The 17,691-nt window shown below is 41.5% G+C and overlaps 2 protein-coding genes across 30 annotated transcripts in view; one reads left to right on the top strand and one right to left on the bottom strand.

Annotated features, from left to right (window-relative positions):
* TENM3 (teneurin transmembrane protein 3) overlaps positions 1 to 10,839 on the bottom strand; it is a 1,278,808-nt gene extending 1,267,969 nt beyond the window's left edge. For 8 of the 24 annotated variants that reach the window (XM_083630944.1, XM_083630939.1, XM_083630936.1 and 5 more), the window contains exon 1: positions 10,120 to 10,440. The gene's annotated coding sequence lies outside the window, so the exon portion shown is untranslated. Of the gene's footprint in view, positions 1 to 10,119; positions 10,442 to 10,732 lie in introns of those variants that run through there. The other 16 variants (XM_083630945.1, XM_083630925.1, XM_083630926.1 and 13 more) reach the window with 5 other exon arrangements.
* Positions 10,840 to 11,222: 383 nt separating this feature from the next.
* Positions 11,223 to 17,691, top strand: part of LOC310770508 (uncharacterized protein) — a gene marked incomplete at its 5' end in the record, with an annotated part of 776,471 nt that continues 770,002 nt past the window's right edge. For 5 of the 6 annotated variants that reach the window (XM_083631426.1, XM_083631424.1, XM_083631425.1 and 2 more), the window contains 2 exons: positions 11,741 to 11,965; positions 13,929 to 14,042. In XM_083631426.1, the coding sequence (XP_083487552.1) occupies positions 11,741 to 11,965; positions 13,929 to 14,042 (339 nt within the window). Of the gene's footprint in view, positions 11,329 to 11,740; positions 11,966 to 13,928; positions 14,043 to 17,691 lie in introns of those variants that run through there. The other variant, XR_014552197.1, reaches the window with a different exon arrangement.

Below are 17,691 nucleotides of genomic sequence, written 5' to 3' on the forward strand. Positions count from 1 at the left end.
CCTCCCTCCCTCCCTCCCTCCATCCTCTTAGCTTCTCCCTGCCCTGCCTAGAGGAGGAAGGGGACTGGGTTTCGTTGCTGCCCTTTTGCTCGTCACTCGTCGACCCACCACCACCAGCCCCTGCCGCTCACAAGACACAGGAGCTGCAGTTGGCTGAGCGCCCCTCTTGAGCGGCCACCATTTAAAGCAGCCCTCTCCAGAGCCCTTTTGCGTGCCGCTCATCGTCCCGCCACCAGCCCCTGCCACTCACAAGACATAGAAGCTGTGGTTGGCAGAGCACCCCTCTCGAGCAGCCACCATTTAAAGCAGCCTCTCTCTGGAGCCCTTTCGTGCACCGCTCATCGTCCCTCCACCACTGTTTATATACATAGATATATAGATATAGATATAGATGATATATAGATATAGATATATAGTCCGGCCCCCCACAAGGTCTGAGGGATAGTGGACCGGTCCCCTGCTGAAAAAGTTTGAGGACTCCTGGTAGTAAAGGAACTTGAGGATGTAATCTCAGAGCCTCTGTCTATAATCTTTGAGAATTCTTGGAGGTCCCTGCAGACTGGAGGTGGGCAAATGTTCAAAAATTGGGGTGGGGGGGGGAGAAGACCCAGGTATCTACCAACCAGTCAGCTTGACACTGATACTAGGAAAGGTTCTAGAACATATAATTTAACAGTCTGTGAGTACTTAGAAGTGGATGCTGTGATTACGAAGACTCATCATGGGTTTCTCAAAAACAAGTCATGCCAGATGAATCTGATGTCTTTTTTAAAAATAGAATTACTAGTTTGATGGATCAGGGGAATGCTGTGGACATAGTGTATCTTGATTTCAGTAAGGCTTTTGACAAAGTCTCACATTGTTTTGTCTTAGGGATGCTGCTTTGCTGGTAGTGTGCTTACAATGCCTTGAAAACACTACAAAACACTACCAGCATCCAAAATTTCATTCCTCTCACTTTCTAAGGAGTAGAGAAACATGCAGCTGCAGAAAACTTCTGTCAGAGGGAAAAGTAAAATCCTAGCAGTTAGTCATTTTTAGCAAATCACTTACTTATTCATATTGCTTTATGAGGACATGTTTCAGGTTACTTTTGTTTTGATTATAGAAACAGTAAGAGAGGATTTGAAGTTAGAGATATGGATACATTGGTAAACATAATATTCTAAACATGTTGTACTAAGCCAGTTTAGACTGCTGCTCTCTCACACAGAGTAGGCTAATTTGATGAAAGTACATGAATCCTGTGACACTGTAAAAAGGTATTTTGTAGCCATGGGGTTGTGGGAGAAAGGCTTTCTGAAAGATTCTGCATAGTACCCTGTAAGACAGTCTTAGTTACAATAGTGCTAGATGTCCAATCACGTACTGGCAGCCTGTTAACAAAATTATTAGATGACATAACCTACAGGTAAATGAACATCCCACATTTGCCTCTCACAGAATACGATAATGGCAGTCACAAAATTTATTAATGTATGCAGCAAGGCAACTTGGGACATCTTTCAGCTACAAGGCTTTTGATATATTAAGAATTACAAGGCATTTCTGTGATGAAGTTTCATTTTGGAATCTTAATAGTTCCCCTCTTGCTTTCCTTGTACAAAATATTTATAGTCAAGTTAACTAAGTTACACAGTGTTAGACCTAGAAGAATGATTTTTTTTTTAGCTCCAGTTTTGCCATTATTTTCTACTGTAAAACAGAATAAACTGTCATAGAAATGACTGTGCATATGATGGTCCCTATTGTGAGAGGACTGGATGAAAGAACTATCAAGTACAGCTGGGCATGTTTGTCAGCCCTATAGACACACACAGACATTATTAATGATAGTATGTGCCTTCAGGGAAATTCATATTTGATTCATCCCTCCTTTCTACCCATTCATAACCAACAGCGTACAAGTACTCTTTGTACAACGTGACAGGGTTTTCTTTTGTAAAGAGATATACAAGGCTGCCATCTTTTTTTCCCCTGACAGGGCTCCCTATGCCTTTAACAACTGCATGACAGGCAGAAGTTGGAAAAGGACTTTTATTCCCCCATCAATATATGTCCATGGTGGGAAAAACAGCATCTGTTAACTTCTGCCTCTTACGCACTGCACCTGGTAATACTCCAAGGAGCCCCGTAAGGAAAAAAAAAAAGATGTCAATACTAGATTGATACATGAGGAGCCTAATATTTTAGATTGTAAGCTCTTCGAGGTAAGGACATCCATGTAAAGCACCATGAACTGATGTGCTAGGTAAGTAAATAAATATTTCTAATGTTTACATTTTTTAATGTAAAAGATGGTTGTGAATCAAGGAGAGCCATGGTCTCCTGTGGTTTTGGGAGAATGCACTTAATCTTAAGTACAGCCAACTTGTGCATCTCTTTAACCCGATTTGGGTTGTGCTGACAGGACTTACATAAACTCTCAGACTGTTTTGAGAGGAATAAAGGCTGAGATAGATTTTGGTTTTTTACCAATATATCTAAGAAGCTTAATGAAGCAATCACTTTTTCCATCACTACTAGGATTTATATAGCAGAGTTTGAAAACAAACAAACAAACAAACAGGCACACACCAATGTGGCTCTTAAAATGTTAAAACCAACAGCCATCAAAATAATCTAAAATGGTGACCAATAGCAGAAAGACAGCTGAAGCAGTTTAAGCATTGCTCTGCTGGTGTGGGAAGAGTATTATGCTAGCAGGATGTTACTTGTACCACTGGAAAACAGACACACCCACTCTCATACAGCAATAGAAAGGTTCCCTGACATAGGTGTTCCCTGAGATAGGTGTTCTAGCAAGGCTAGAGTAGTTAATTCCTTGCAAATGTCAATGGGAGGAAATATGATTATCACACCATTTCTTACTTCTTAATTTAAAAATATTTCTAAGTAGTGTAGAGAAAACTGAAGCAACAACAGATAACAAAAACAAAAGTACAAAAATACACAGTTACATATAATAATGTTACAATAATACAAAGTTACACACACACACATATATATCTCAGTTCAATTTCCTTCTGACACACACTCCCATCTCAGTCTCTTGATTCTCATTCAGGGTCCAACAAACTCTCAGCTCATCCCCAAACGTCTCACAACAAGAAGAGTTCCTGGAAACAGCAGACATCACCCTAGTCTCTCATTCTAGACTTGCTTTTTATGAGCAGGCCCAAGGTGGAAGGTACTCATTCAGCTACTCTCTCCACACCTACGGTAGTTCCATGCAAAGTAGGCTTGTTGAGTTTCCCAGGGCATCCAAACAATTGGAAGGGGGGGCTCCACTCACAGCTCTTTCTCCCCCCCCCCGTCTTCTCCTCTTACTCCAGCTGCCACCCTCCTCCCCACAGCAAAATAGCAGAGTGATAGATGTGGTAGTTGCTGTACTGTACATGAATGGTAAGGCTGCACTGGCCCCCACATAGGCAGTGCAGTCTTACCATTCATGTACAGTACAGCAGTGTTAATGCAGTTGAACTACCAGCCACTAATCTGGATATTATAGATTTGGAAAAGACTCAGAAAAGGCAGCCAAATCATCACGACAACTGTGTAACTTCCCTGTGAGGCAAGGTTAGAACAATGGGGGCTTCTTAGTTTAGAGAAAAGGCAAGTGAGAGTGGACATAACAGAGTTCTGTAGAATTATGTATGGTGTGGAGCATATGGATAGAAAAAGGGTTGTCTCCCTCCATCATAATATTAGAACTTAGGGAATGAAGCTAAACGTTGAAATATACTTCACACAGCACATAGTTAAACAACAGAGTTCACTCCCACTAGATGTGGTGTTGGCTACCAACTTGGATGATAACGCTATTTGTGACTATTAGTTGTGATGACTATGTTCTACCTCCACTTTGAATACCAATTGGTGGAAATCACAGATGCAGAGATTACTGTATTGCTTGCTGCTTGTAGGCTTTCCATGGGTATTTGGTTGGACACTGTGATAACAGAAGTGCTGGACTAAATGAGTGTTTGGCCTGATCCAGCAAGACACTTCTTATATTCTTAACATATCATTTGAAAATGCAAGAAAAATCCTAATCCACCATAGTTTGTGAATCAATGCTCTAAGAAAATAATGGGAACAGAAGCAACTGCTAATATTTTGGCTTTGCATTTACAGCACTTCTATTTCTTAAAAAAAATTAAGCTGCATAATTTACATTCTGTAAGAAATCATTATCCTGTCATAACAGACTATTCTATTCACATTATCTCTTAATTAACACTGAAACATTTAAAAACCATTAGAATCCATCCTCAAGAGTTCTAGATTGTAAGAGTTCAAACCCAGCTGTCTTTAGATAGCACACACATACTATTTTTATATAAAAATTTCAGCAGAAAAAGAATAAACTGAAGAGATAAATTGAAAAAGCTAGTTCATGAGCAACCTGTACAATGTCTTTAGCTACTCCTTGAGTACCTGAGTACTCCCCCAGTCGCCTTTGACTGGCCTTAACCGTCCAAGGGTCCTTTACCTTTTTTTACATTACTCCTTGAATTCAAAACTATTCCCCCTGTTAACGAATTCAAAATAATTTCCCGTGTTGTTTCAATGTCAGTGAAAGGAATAAAGAAGGAACAGATAGGAAGGTGCAATCCAGTTCTAAAGCAATCTGTAATTTTCATCATTACGTTTGCTAATGAAGATAGTCAAAAGTTATTATCTTCAGAATCAACTCCTGAATAGATTTGCACAAATGTCAGTAAATTTTAACACAAACAAGATTGTGTCAGTCCCTCATTTCTGAAAGACAGGTTTCCAGTGATTATAAACATTGCAATATAGTCAAAACATGTGCAAGCAATATCTGAAAACGACTCTAGTTGTCCATTCAGAAAGCTTCTATGTCAGGGGTGTTGGGGTCTTTTCCGGCCCAAGGACTACATTCCATTCTTCCCAACTTTCCATGGACCACATGATGGGTGGGTCCAGAACAAAAAGTGGGCATGATCTGAAGGAAAAGTGAGCAGAATGAGGAATGAATCTTAGCTTTGAACAGCAGACTAGTTCTTCGCAGTATCACATCCCTCTCTGGTCTCCATCCAGACAAGCAAGAAGTATAACCAGAGTTGAGGGATTTATTCAAGCCAGGCAAAAATACTCAAGAAAGGTGCAAAGCAGGCTGGTGAGGAGGTGCAACTCAGGAGGGTGTGTGGTCTGGGGAGGGCCAGCTAGAGAGGGTTGAGGTTCCCCATCCTTGCTTTATGCCCTGTACCTATCTGTCCCTCCCTAAAAGTCTCCATTGATTTTCTGTCTTCCAAACCATAACACCAGCTTGATATAAAGTATGCAAAACTAGAACACATATGCATACTGTTCTTGTCTGCATAATTTATTCTAAGTGAAATCTCAATTGCCTGCAATCTCCATTTTAATTGTGTTCAAGTCAAAGTGCAATGTTTTAGTTTAGTGTCATAAATTGTATGATTTACATTAAGGCTACTTTTAAAAAGCTAAACATTGCTCAAAGTACGCATAAAGAAGAAGAATTGTAGAAGCTTTTCATAATGCAACATTTTCAGCATAATTTTTGGCATAGAATTTGGATTTACATGTTGGACAATGATATTTGTCCTTAGCATGCCGTACAAAATTGTTGCATATTACTATTGGGCTATTTATAGTAGGCAATATTCAGTTGCCTCGATAAAAAAAGAATGCAATCAATCATGAACAATCGTACTTAAATAATGTTCCTTCTCTATCATTTACCTGGATAGAAAGTGTCTGACCAGGTTAAAGTGGCAGTTCTCCAGTTTATTTTGAGTATAGTTCAAGCTCTCACATTCACCCTTAGACCTACCTTTGCTGCTGGAGTGCCCTGCCCACCTGAATTCTAGTTACTTCAGGATGTTACATCTCTGTCATGTTTTTTCTTTGCCTCCAGCTTCCCTTTAGCTCCCACTGTAGGTCTCAGAGAAGCATTGAGACAATGCTAGTGTGAAATATCTCCACTTTTGCTCCCCCGCAAATTAGACTTCCTAGGGATTTGCACAGTGAAGGCATATTATCATATGCATGCAGTCAGATTATTTTTAGGAAATCTCCAAGTCATTGGCTCTGTCTGGTTTCTATGCTCAGCTACAGTGGATGCTCGGGTTGCGATGATCATCTGTGCAGGATGTACGTTCGCAACCCGCAGTGGCGCGTCTGCGCATGCGCGGGTTGCGATTATGCGCTTCTGCGCATGCTCAACCCCCGAAACCCGAAGTAACCCGTTCAGGTACTTCCAGGTTTCGGCATGTCTGTAACCCAAAAAAATGCAACGTGAAGTATCTGTAACCCAAGGTATGACTGTACTTACAAAAACGAGTAACTATTTTGGTCAAAACTATAAAGCCTTTCACCCCGCACATGAAAAGGAAATGTTATTTTTTCAACTACGAGTTGGGTGGTGCATGAAGCCATACCAAAGCAGGAGTGAGCAATTATTCCTCACATTCTACATATGCATCTCTAAGAGCATGGGTGAAACACCTCAAGAAGGACATGTTATTCCCTGGTGTAAATTTTTGGAGCACTGTAACTAACCCTATGATCAGCAATGCTTCTGTTGCAGTGTGTTCCTATACTTCACATGTCTACCCAGAAGTAAGCCCTGTCAAATTCAGTGACTCTTATTTCCAATGCAGCCCCCTCCCCCACCACCTTCTTCTGGACCTTTATCAGAAACTATCACAATATTTGCTCCATATCAGTTAAGCAGAAGTATGTTGTTCCCAAGCATCTCTAGAGTAAGGCAACTGAGGTTTGTAACAGAGCATAGTCCTCTAGCCTTTTAATCGAGAATAATCTAGATTCAACTAGGCTTTAATATCAATTGATTGAAAATGTACACTGCCGTAATCACTCAGACCAACACATTAAATATAATCTTTAGCTTATAGTAGGAAAATTAGGTGCTGTGATTTACTCACCAGGAGCTTCAGGATTATGTGGGCTATCATCTTCAAATAAAAACAATAGTTCTCGTAATGCATACAGCAACCATTAAAAAAATTGAAACATTTGTAGCTATAGTTCCCTTGTATTCAAGAGAAGGCAGTAAGTAGTCAACATGCTGGATAATAACATGTGTATTTTCCATTTTCATCTTAGCACAGGCAATTCCATTTATGTAATAATGAACAGCAAATCACCCACTGTCAAAATCCAAGTTACATTATGTCAGATTGTCCTATATTCTAATAAAAAAATTGCTTATGCTATTATAGGTTTACTGTGTGGTCAAAGCAAACATCTAACATGAAGAATGAAACAGAACTACCATTAAAGATATTAAGATTGAGATTTTGGAGTTTAAAAAGTATATGTATTATTTTAGAATATATACTGATCAAATTGAAAGGCACCATTGTTAATTACATCTTGACTTACCTAGCAATGCCAACTTTTACTCCATTTGCTATAATTAAAGGAATGCAGCTTCTCCAGAACAAAGTTCAGAGCTACATATGACCTCTCCAACCAATGACATTTTACAATACTAGGTCTGACGCTTCTCACAACCATCTCTGGCATGGTAGCCAATACTTGTGCAGGATTCTAAACAACCAATACATGGATCCAATTATGTTTAGTCCAAAAACAGAAATACACCTCTGAATGCATTGCATTTTGAAAACTAAGAGAAGCCAACACAAGCCAATGAAATCACCCACAAGAATATGCAACCCATTAGCTTCCTTTTGACCATCTCTCTGCATACAGCACTTAGGGTGGAAAATCTGTGCCCTTACAGATATTTACTGGACTACAACTGCTGTCAACTCTAACCATTAACCATGCTGACGGGGCCTGGTGCGAGTTGGAGTCCAGCAATATCTGGAAGCCTATAGGTTTCACATTCCTGACCTAGAAGAAAGTATGAGCAACAACAAACACCTATAGGTGCCACAATAGCTGCAGCTTCCAGTGTACATGAAAAGGCATGGTGGTAGCTGAGGATAAACCCAAGGGGAAGTATTTCAATAAAGGAACAGAAATAAATATGTACCTGGAACATCTACTTTAACCAGATGGTAGAAGCTTTGCTTTTTCTTAAGAACTCTTGACTTAATTGTCAACTTGACCCAAATAGGCAATTACTTTGAATGAAGCTGATTTAGATTTCAATGAGACCAAATATACTTAAATCAAATTGTTTTAAAACAGCTTTCTAGATCAGCTCTTGAACCATAATCTTACTGCAACAAAAAGGAGACCAATCTTAAAGACCAACAGATAAACAGACACCCTGCTGAAGTAGCTGCATCTAAGATGATCAAGAGGTGCTAACATCAGTGAGGACAGAATCTTCTGAATGCTTGAACATAGTTACATCTATAAAACCAACCCCCCCCCCAAAAAAACTTTTTTTTAAAAAGGCATTTGCTTTTAGGTTATAAGACAATACACATCAAGCCTGAAAAAGAATCTATTTTAATAATGCATTATTCCCTCCAGCAGTCCTCAATGTAGTGTAGGGTTATGTTTTGCAAACACCTTTAAAACTTTGTTTTTGAATATCCCACTTCACTTTTGGATAAGTGAATACAACATGTATATTAACACAAAATGGTGACAAATAAAGTTTTAGAAGGCAAATAGAAAATTTAACAACAAAATGGGTTTCTTCTGCATTGCCCCTTCTACTACATATACTCATCAAGTAACAAAAATTAACCCACATTCCTCCCTAATAGTAAATGCCCAACTAAGAGGCACAATAAGCACTCGTTTATAGGAAATTATCAATATGGCTAACAAAGAGCATAATGCAGCCAAAGTTGTACATTCTACTGTCCAATGAAAATCAATGGAAAATTAAAGCACATGATTAAAATCAATAGTATACAAAGGCACCAAACTTCACCTTGATTATGCTTTAAAACAGTTACAGTTTTGGAACTGGCTACATTAGATTGTAATTTATATTCAAGTGCAGACCAATTATAAAATCAAACTTTAACTTGTAGCCATAGAAGATGTTTTGGTGGTGAGGAACTGCCAAAAAGGGTCTCTGGAGTTGCACCCACAGTGAATATTACAGATGCCAAATTGTAACAGGTATAACCTGCTGAATGCCATCTTTACAGAGCTTATCTGAGCAACAGAACCACCAAAACTCATTCCCAACCATAAACATTTTAATGTCTTTAGTAAAATTTTATTTTTAAAAGTTCGCACTGCTGTAGCATAGCAACCAACACTTCTGTCATTGCTCATTCGCAATCAGGACAACTTCCATTGCAATACTGAATTAACCATTTAATGAGTATAATTACTTGAGACTATCTGCAGCAAACTGATACATTTTCCAATTATACCTGTCTACATTGTAGACAGCCTTTTGTAGCTTCAACAGTTACAGCCATGTACTCACAAAGAGCTACCTTCCTAACTACAAACCATTTAGTCTTTCACTGTGCATTGCAAAAACAACCCACACACCCACAAATGGGAGCCATTAATACCAAAGAAATACACCTAAGGCAGAAAAAGCAGAACTACGAACTACATGCTACCAGCAATTTATTATAAACACCTTTTAAAAAGGAAAATAAAAAGATCCATCAATCACGAACTTTAGCAGCAGGCAAGTCCCCCCTCCCCTTTTGGGGAAAGTATGCAATATAACCTTTTATTTAGCTATGATTAGAGAGCGGTCGTTTATTATAATGCAGAAACTGTACCAGTTTTCCATTGCTCCATCTGCTGGATGTCTGTACAACGCTAACAACTAACTCCCAGCACTGAGGAGGGGGGCGGGAATAAAACAATTCAGCAGGTGGCTTCAGCAATCTTTGGATACCTTGTGTCCAACTTATTACTAAATATTTACCTAGCATTTTAAAATTAAAGAAAAAAGGACTTGACATTTTCTGTAAAAACAGTCTCAGGGAAGCAGAGATTTCAGTTAGCATAATCTGCATAGAGAGCACTATAGAGGCGCAAGACACGCAGCCTTTTACTACAACCCAAAGCAAGCGAAATGATCATTTAAAAATAACACATGTCTATTGGCAAGTTTTTTTTTACACGAGGCGCATCAAAACAAACCTTCAAAACCCGTTACAGGTTTTTAATACGATACATTCAAAGCGAAAGTGTGTTTACCTAACGGCATTTTCTTTCAAATCCTGGATCCATGCAAGCCTGGAAAAAGGAGCCTTTTACTTAAAACTGCAGGATTTTCATCACTTGACTGCTGAGGTGTCAGGCAGTTGAGGGTTTGGGAGGCGAGGGCGGTGAAAGTTAAGGTACAAAATCGCCTCGCCTCCCGGGATCGAGAGGCAGCCAGCAAGGGCAAACTTGGCCTCTCCTCCTGCAGCTTCAAAACTTGCTTACCTACCCAGCTCAACTCTTTCTACGGAGCAAAATAAGCGACGAGGAAAACCTGACGCCTCGAAGCCCCGTTATTGAAACGAGGCGTCTATATAATCGCGGGCTCGAGCGGCTCCTATAACGGAGGAGGGTCTTGGCTCCTCCTCGAGCCCGAACGCCCTCACCTCGGGCAGTCGCACCCATCTGGGAAAGCGGGGCGGGGAGGGGGAAGGAGGAGGAAGAGAGAAAGGGGGGGGGGAGCTGTCACCGCCATGTGTGAGGCAAAGTTTGACACACAAACGGGAGGGGAGGAGGAAGGGAGGAGGGGGGCGGGAGGAAAGATAACACCAGCTCCGTCGTCCCGCGCGCCCTTCCAGAACAGGCGAAGCCCGAAAGAGGAGCGTACCTGGGTGTCCTCGGTCCTCAGGGCAGGCAAAGTGACGCCCACCTTCGCGGAATGGCGCCAGCCGGGGCTCCAGCAAGGCAGCGCGGCGGGAGCCACAACCACAGGGGCTGGCAGGTGGAGGCTGCCGGCGGCAGCGGCGGCGAGCAACACGTTTGCGTCGAACTTCGCCGCGTCGGTCACGCCGAAGAGCAGCAGCAGCAGCAGCAGTAGTAAAGCCTGGCCAGCGTCGCCGTCCGATCCTATGGCTTTGCGCGAGCGCGCCCCCCTCCCCAAAGACGCGGCTGTCCTCAGGCTCGCTTCTTGGCGCCAATATTAGATTTTCCTCTCACACAGACAGTTCTTTCTCGCGCGCGCCCTCAGTTCCTGCCGCGGCTCTCCCGCCCACCTCAGTCAGTCCCGCCAGCTTGCTCCGTGCTCGCCCGCAGCTTCGGTGGCCGGCGGCAGCTGCCCTTCCCCAGGGCGGGGAGGGCGAGGTGGGAAACCGAGGGGTAAAAAGGAAGCGACTGCGGTGGCGGCTAAGGAGCGAAAGGGCTCGGCCGCAGGCGGAGGACGAGCAGCGTGGCTTAGGCAGCAGCAGCAGCAGCAGCTCCTTCCAGGTGCCTGTGAGGGGAGGGCAGCCGCTCTCGCAGCACCGGAGGGCTGAGCGGACAAGGCGAGACACGCGCGCAGTCTGCAGATGGAACCGGCGTGGAGCGAGCGGCTTCTACGGTCTGCCACAGCCTCCCAAGGCTGCTGGTTGCAGCTTCTCTTTCCCCTGCTCCTCCTCCTCCTCCTCTTAGCCGGCAAGCTCCAGGCTGCCGCTGGTCTTTGCCGCTTCCCTCATTAACCTCCTCAGGAGGAGCGCTCCCACCAGAACGCCCTTTAGTCGCGGAGGAGGCGAGTTTGCAATTGTTAATGGAGGGGTTTTAGTGCCGTGGCGGCAGGGGTTCTCTCGCGCTCCTCGCTCCCTCACGTGCCTTAAAGGTACACCACTGTTTCACTCCTCGGCTTGGCGCGTAACGCTCGTGAATGGGGCACATAAACCCTTGCCAGGAGCGGACGGGGAGGGGGCACGTGACCGCGGAGCGGGCTCTCTCTCTCTCTCTTGGCGTGAAGGAGCGCCGCTTGGAGAATGGCAATGAGGAAGGGGGCGGGGCTTCAGAGCCGAGGCCAGCAGGTGTCAATGGAGTCAAGGGGAAAGAGGAACCTGTTCCAAAGGAGCCTGTGGAATGGAAAGGAGAGGGAGAAAAGGAGGTGGGAAGGGATGACTGATACTCGTGCAAACGGGTCGTGGGCAAGAACGGAGAAGCCTCGGTGGCGGAATGGCACTTCTCCTCTTAGAGTAGTGGAGGCGGGGTGGCAGCACTGGTAGGCATCTGGTTTCGTTTAAGACAAGAGGCAGGCATAATGAGGGAACTGATGTAGTAATGGGGTAGACCAGATCATTTAAAAGAGTAAGTAGGCTGACAAAAAAAGATGTATGGGAGGAATGGCAATGGTGATTAAAAGGAAATAGAGTGTAGAACAAGGAGGAAAAAAGGAGCAAGTGGGAGATATTCAGCATAGAATGTCCACAGCTGGTAGGTTGGTTCAAAGGCAAGATGGAAGGGGCTATGGAGAAGGGTTGGGGGAAGAGAGAAATGGAGCATACCATGGGGCTAGGAGAATGAAAAGTGGGGGCAGCGGAGTGTCATTTCACATAATCATGAAAGAATGCATAACAGGAAGAGATTGCGGAAGGGACATAGGAGTATGAAAATGTGACATATCAGGTATTAAATGGAATACTAACTAATTTATACTAAGGTAAGTATGAAAATAGTCAAATATGACTCATGATAACTTCCCTAAGAAGAAGCTGAGTTGTAATGCAGTGCCTAGTGCCTGGAAGCTACCTTCCGGGGTTACTGAGAGGAATAACACAACCCTATCCAATTATACTCCCATCATTGACTTTAGCAGGACTTAATCCCAGGTATCCATGGAAGGTATTGCAGGCTTACTGAACCAGCTTTCTGTAAAAGAGCTCAGTCCTGAAATTTTCCTCACTTCTAAGCAATGATGACCAGCTCTTGGTTATCAAAAACAGCAGTGGCTGCAATCCTGAATGCATTCTACTGGGGAGTAAGCCCCTTTGAAAACAATGGGATTCAGTGTGCATGAGTAAACATACATAGGATTGCATTGTATAACAGTTGCAGTGTGGCATGAAGTTTCATGGAACAGAGCCTACTGATAGATGCAAGAAATGCAATACTCAGTGGGCAGATACACAACTTGAGAGATATGAAACAGTAGAACCAAAAGTCTGTGACATGCAAACGTCCAGGAGGTCTGTGAAATTTCTGTGCAAATTCTGTGCAAATGTCACTTCTTATCTTGTATACATCTGGGCTTTGCAAAGAGGTATCACAAACCTAGTATTTCCATTTTTTTTCTTTGTACCCATATGTATATATCTGCCAAGAAGGCATACCCTCAGAAAGGACACCCAGGAATATTTGAGGCTGGCAGCTCACACTTCAGAAATTAAGCACAAAGAAACTAAAATCAATACATTTCAAAATGTGTTGTATATTAAGAGGGGCTCTAAACACAGCTTTATGCATATGTGACACAAAACAAACATAATTGGCAATCACCCTCCACACAGAGACTTCTCTGGAAAGACACTCTAAGATAACCTTAAAGAAAAAAAGAGAATAATTACTAGACAAGGACATCCAACAACTGCAACAAAAAGACTTCTGTAATATGACTAATGTTCTTGTCTTCTGTTTCTTTGTTATACTGTAGTGATACGTACATACCAAAAATGAAACAAAATGTTAAGGTAGGGGAAAATGGGCTCGAAAAAGAGCTATAGTATACACTGAATAGCATATGCTGACTATTTTATACCCAAATTGTCAAACATGAATTTTAAATTTCTAGCTCTTGTTCCGATCCTCTTCAACCAGGTGTTGCAAGACTTGCGTAAAGGAAAATGAGAAAACTGAAGAAACAGTGCTTGAAGTGAGTCTGGGGACTGAGTCCTCTGGAGGCACTGCAGAAGACAAAAGTCTTCCAGAATTGCAGTGCCCATTTGTTTGATAGGATTGGCAGAAAAGTGTACTTGGCTTTGGATGGAATTACATAATATGATCACCTTGAGCTTGTGCTTTCATCTCTCTTCTCCAAGAATAAAGGTGGGTTTATTTTCTTTCTTTTTTTCTAGGAAAAAAGAGGAACAAGGACAAACTGCCTGGGTCTTCTGGCTGAAGTTTTTTTCACAGAGTTTGTGGAGAGAGGTATATATTCTGATAGTGATCAACAGGCACATTCTTCAAAGGTAATTTTATGCTCATTTTTACATGTAATTTTTCTTACGAATCCATAAGATCGAACTGTGAGCTTCTTCCTCTTCACATTCCCACTTTCTGGTCACTATATGGTATTTTCTTTCCAATCTGCAGTTCTGACTGCTAACTGGTATTTGCAAACAAAATTCTAAACTTTGATGGAAAGCGTAAAGTGATCAAACAGGCATTTAGAAACATATAGACAGACAAAATACACAAATATTTATTTCCTGTGCTAGCATATCTGGAAGGAAAGCATCATTATTAAAAGAAAAAAGAAAAACCTGAAACATTACCTTACCCATCATGCACATACAAAATTTAAGTCCTCCCCCCAAAATTATAATGTATAGATTATTTTTTTTTACTATTCTATTACTTTACAAATAAAGAAAACTCAAATTTAAGGGAAGATGTTAATGCAATTAGGCTGTACAACTACTGGCCTGTGATATATAGTTACATATGTAGTTTGTTTGCAAGTTGAAATCAAGAGAGATCTATGGGAGTGAATGGTTTGTCAAGGCTTTATGTTTCCTGCTGCTCATGTGAGCCACACAACAAACAGGATTTATTTCACTTCTGATTTGCAAAATGTGAAAATTGACCAGGGAACCATTTGCTGGATTTTCAGAGCCACTGAAGCCCAACTGCAGTAGCCTCAGTAAGTCTTACTGAGGCATTTCCTCAGTGCTGGTGCACATCTTTCAGCAACTCAGGAAGAGGGAAAACCCTTACCCTGTTGTTGCTTGAATAAAGATGCAAAAAGAAAGTGAAAAACTGTCCCTATTTTTTCTTGTCTTAAATTATATTACCATTATTTATCAGTTGAGAAGTAAAAAACAAAAACCTTTTGACATTTTTCCTCAAGCAGACATATACTCAAGATTATTATAGTGCAGGGATGGACTTTTTGCTCTCCTAAATGAGATTAGATAAGGAATCACTAGCCCCTGTGGGAGAACATTCAGCACATTTAGTACAACGTAACTGCAGCCACTTTTGTAACACTTGCAGACCAAAGGGATGGAATGCACAATCCACAAACATTTTTTCACAGCTATATTTTTCTGTTCTTGTGATACATAGATAAACACTTAACAAATGTTCCTGTGGATTAATATTAGTTTGGTAGCAGCTGCTGCAGCATTCTGAGATGCTGCACGGGAAATGTGAAGAATTATTTTATTCACATAGATTCACATTTCTCAACAGAGTACTAGATGGTTCTCTGCATTAGAACATTGTAACCACTGCAGTCAAATAATAACAAACTAGAAAAGATACAGTTACAGATAGGTAGCCGTGTTGGTCTGCCATAGTCAAAACAAAAAAAAAAAAATTTCCTTCCAGTAGCATCTTAAAGACCAACTAAGTTAGTTCTTGGTATGAGCTTTTGTGTGCATGCACACTTCTTCAGATAGATAGAAAAGATACATGCATGTTGTCTTCTCCATGATAAAGCACATTCTCAAATACAAAAACACATTTTTTTTCCAAAGAGCAGATCAATTGTTGGCTTTGTTTTGAAGCATCTATTAAAGAAGGCATTCCAAATGAAAGCAGTTCATGGTCTTAACATCCTTAGAAATCACTTCTCAAAGGTGATTGCTGTACTTGTCAATCCTTGTGGTCACTGCCACTTGAGGACAAAAACTCCTTTGGATTCAGCCAGCTTTTTTTCAGGCATGGAGAAGAACAGTAGGTAACAAAAGTGTGTCACACACTTCTTCTTTTTTAAAAACCTATTTATGTTGTTCTAACTGGTTTATTTAAATTAGTGAAATGTTCATCTTTGATGCTAATCCTATTAGACTTCAAGGTAAATTAGAGAAGAAAATGTCAGTGAAGTCTTCAGATTCTTATAATTACAGCTTATTGCATACTAACTTGACACCTGCGTTTCCACATACCTTATGAAAGATACACTGATAAGAAAGAACACACTTATTATATTTGCTGTAAGACAATACAAACACTAGGTTACCTTTTCTACGTAGAACTACATAGAACTTCCAGCCAATAAGATAGGAACAAGAATGAACAGCACAATCCAAACCCCTGGTCCACTATGCTGGAAGGAGACTTGGGTGAGGCAAAGTTGTCCCCCTGCTCAGCTCTCTCTGGGTTGCCTTTTTCACCAGCCAGTGGCAAGAAAGCTTCTGTCACCTCAGTACTCTGGAATGTGCCTGTCCAAACTGCAGGTGGTGGAAGCAGTATACCAAATCATTCAGCATAGCAAAAACACAAGACATACCAGCCTTCCCCCAACTGCTGTTAAAATATGTTTACCAGAGGCATAAAAGAAGCTGTATAGAGAACCATTTTGCCCTTTAGGGTTGCAACACGATGGAAATTTAATTGGGACTAAGCACCATTGAATGCTGTGGGAATTAATTCCACATAAATAAGTATGGGATTGGGCTGCATGCAAGAGGCACAGAAGGAAGGAGAAAGGAGAAAGGAAAGTGGATAAGGAAGGTTAACTGCTCATGAAACAAACATGGAGCGCTTGTAAGATTTTTTTTTAGGGAAACTGCATTTGCAAATAATACCAAGCAGTGTTTTATTTTCACCATGGAACAAATCGAGAGGCTTGGAAACATAGTAAGAGGCCTGTTAGATCAGGTCAAAGGCTTACCTAGTCTAGCATTCTATTCTCAAAGTAGCCAACCAGATGCCTCTGAGAAGCCCACAAGCAGGACAAGAGCACAACAGTTCTTCTCTACATCAAGTTGCATTTAGAAGCATGGCACCTCCAATACTGGAGGCAGGGTACAGCCACCATGTCTAATAGCTATTGATAGCCTTATACTCCAGGGATCCCCCCCCCCTAAATCCCTTTTAAAGCCATCCACGTTGGTGGCTATTTAGTCCTCTCTTGAGGGAGTAAGTTCCTTATTTTAATTATGTGCTGTATGAAGAAGTAGTTCCTTTAATCTGGCCTACATTTTCCCATGCTCAGCTTTATTGGATGATCCCAAGTTTTACTTTCATGAAAGAGGGACAAACACTCCACTTTTTCTGCAACATGCATACTTTTATGCACCTCTATGATGTTCTCTCCCCACCCACCTTCCTTGCCTTTCCCTCCCTAAACTTAAAAAGCGCAAAATGCTGTAACCTTTTGGGGGTTCCTTCATACATATTTTGATTGCTCTTTTCTTATCCTTTTCCAGCTCCACAATATTCATTCTGAGATGCAACAATGAGAATGGGACACAGTATTCCAAGCATGGTCACACCATAGATTTGTATAGCAGCATTATGATTTCGACAGTTTCATTTCATTTCCATGTCAATTGCTTCCTCATTAATTGCAACCCCATTAACCTGGAAAATCGTGTGAGTTTTGCACTGTTATTTTCCTGCAGTTTGCATGGATCAGAGCATGCAGTAATATTTGGGGTAGTATTCTAGCAAACAGTTCTTTCCTACCATTTTCTTGGGTGACTCAAGGGAGAACAGAAGCATGCAGGTGCATAAAGAGGCATGACATGTTCAGTTGTGTACACTTACATGAATCGAATTCAGTGACATAGTAGTATGTCATTAGAAAAAGCCACAGTTCCATAATGCAACAATGTGGTATGTCATTTTAGTGGGTGAAACTTAATTGACCTTGATGGCACTTTCCCT

This window comes from Podarcis filfolensis, assembly GCF_964270895.1.
Source record: "Podarcis filfolensis genome assembly, chromosome: 9".
NCBI lineage: Eukaryota > Metazoa > Chordata > Lepidosauria > Squamata > Lacertidae > Podarcis > Podarcis filfolensis.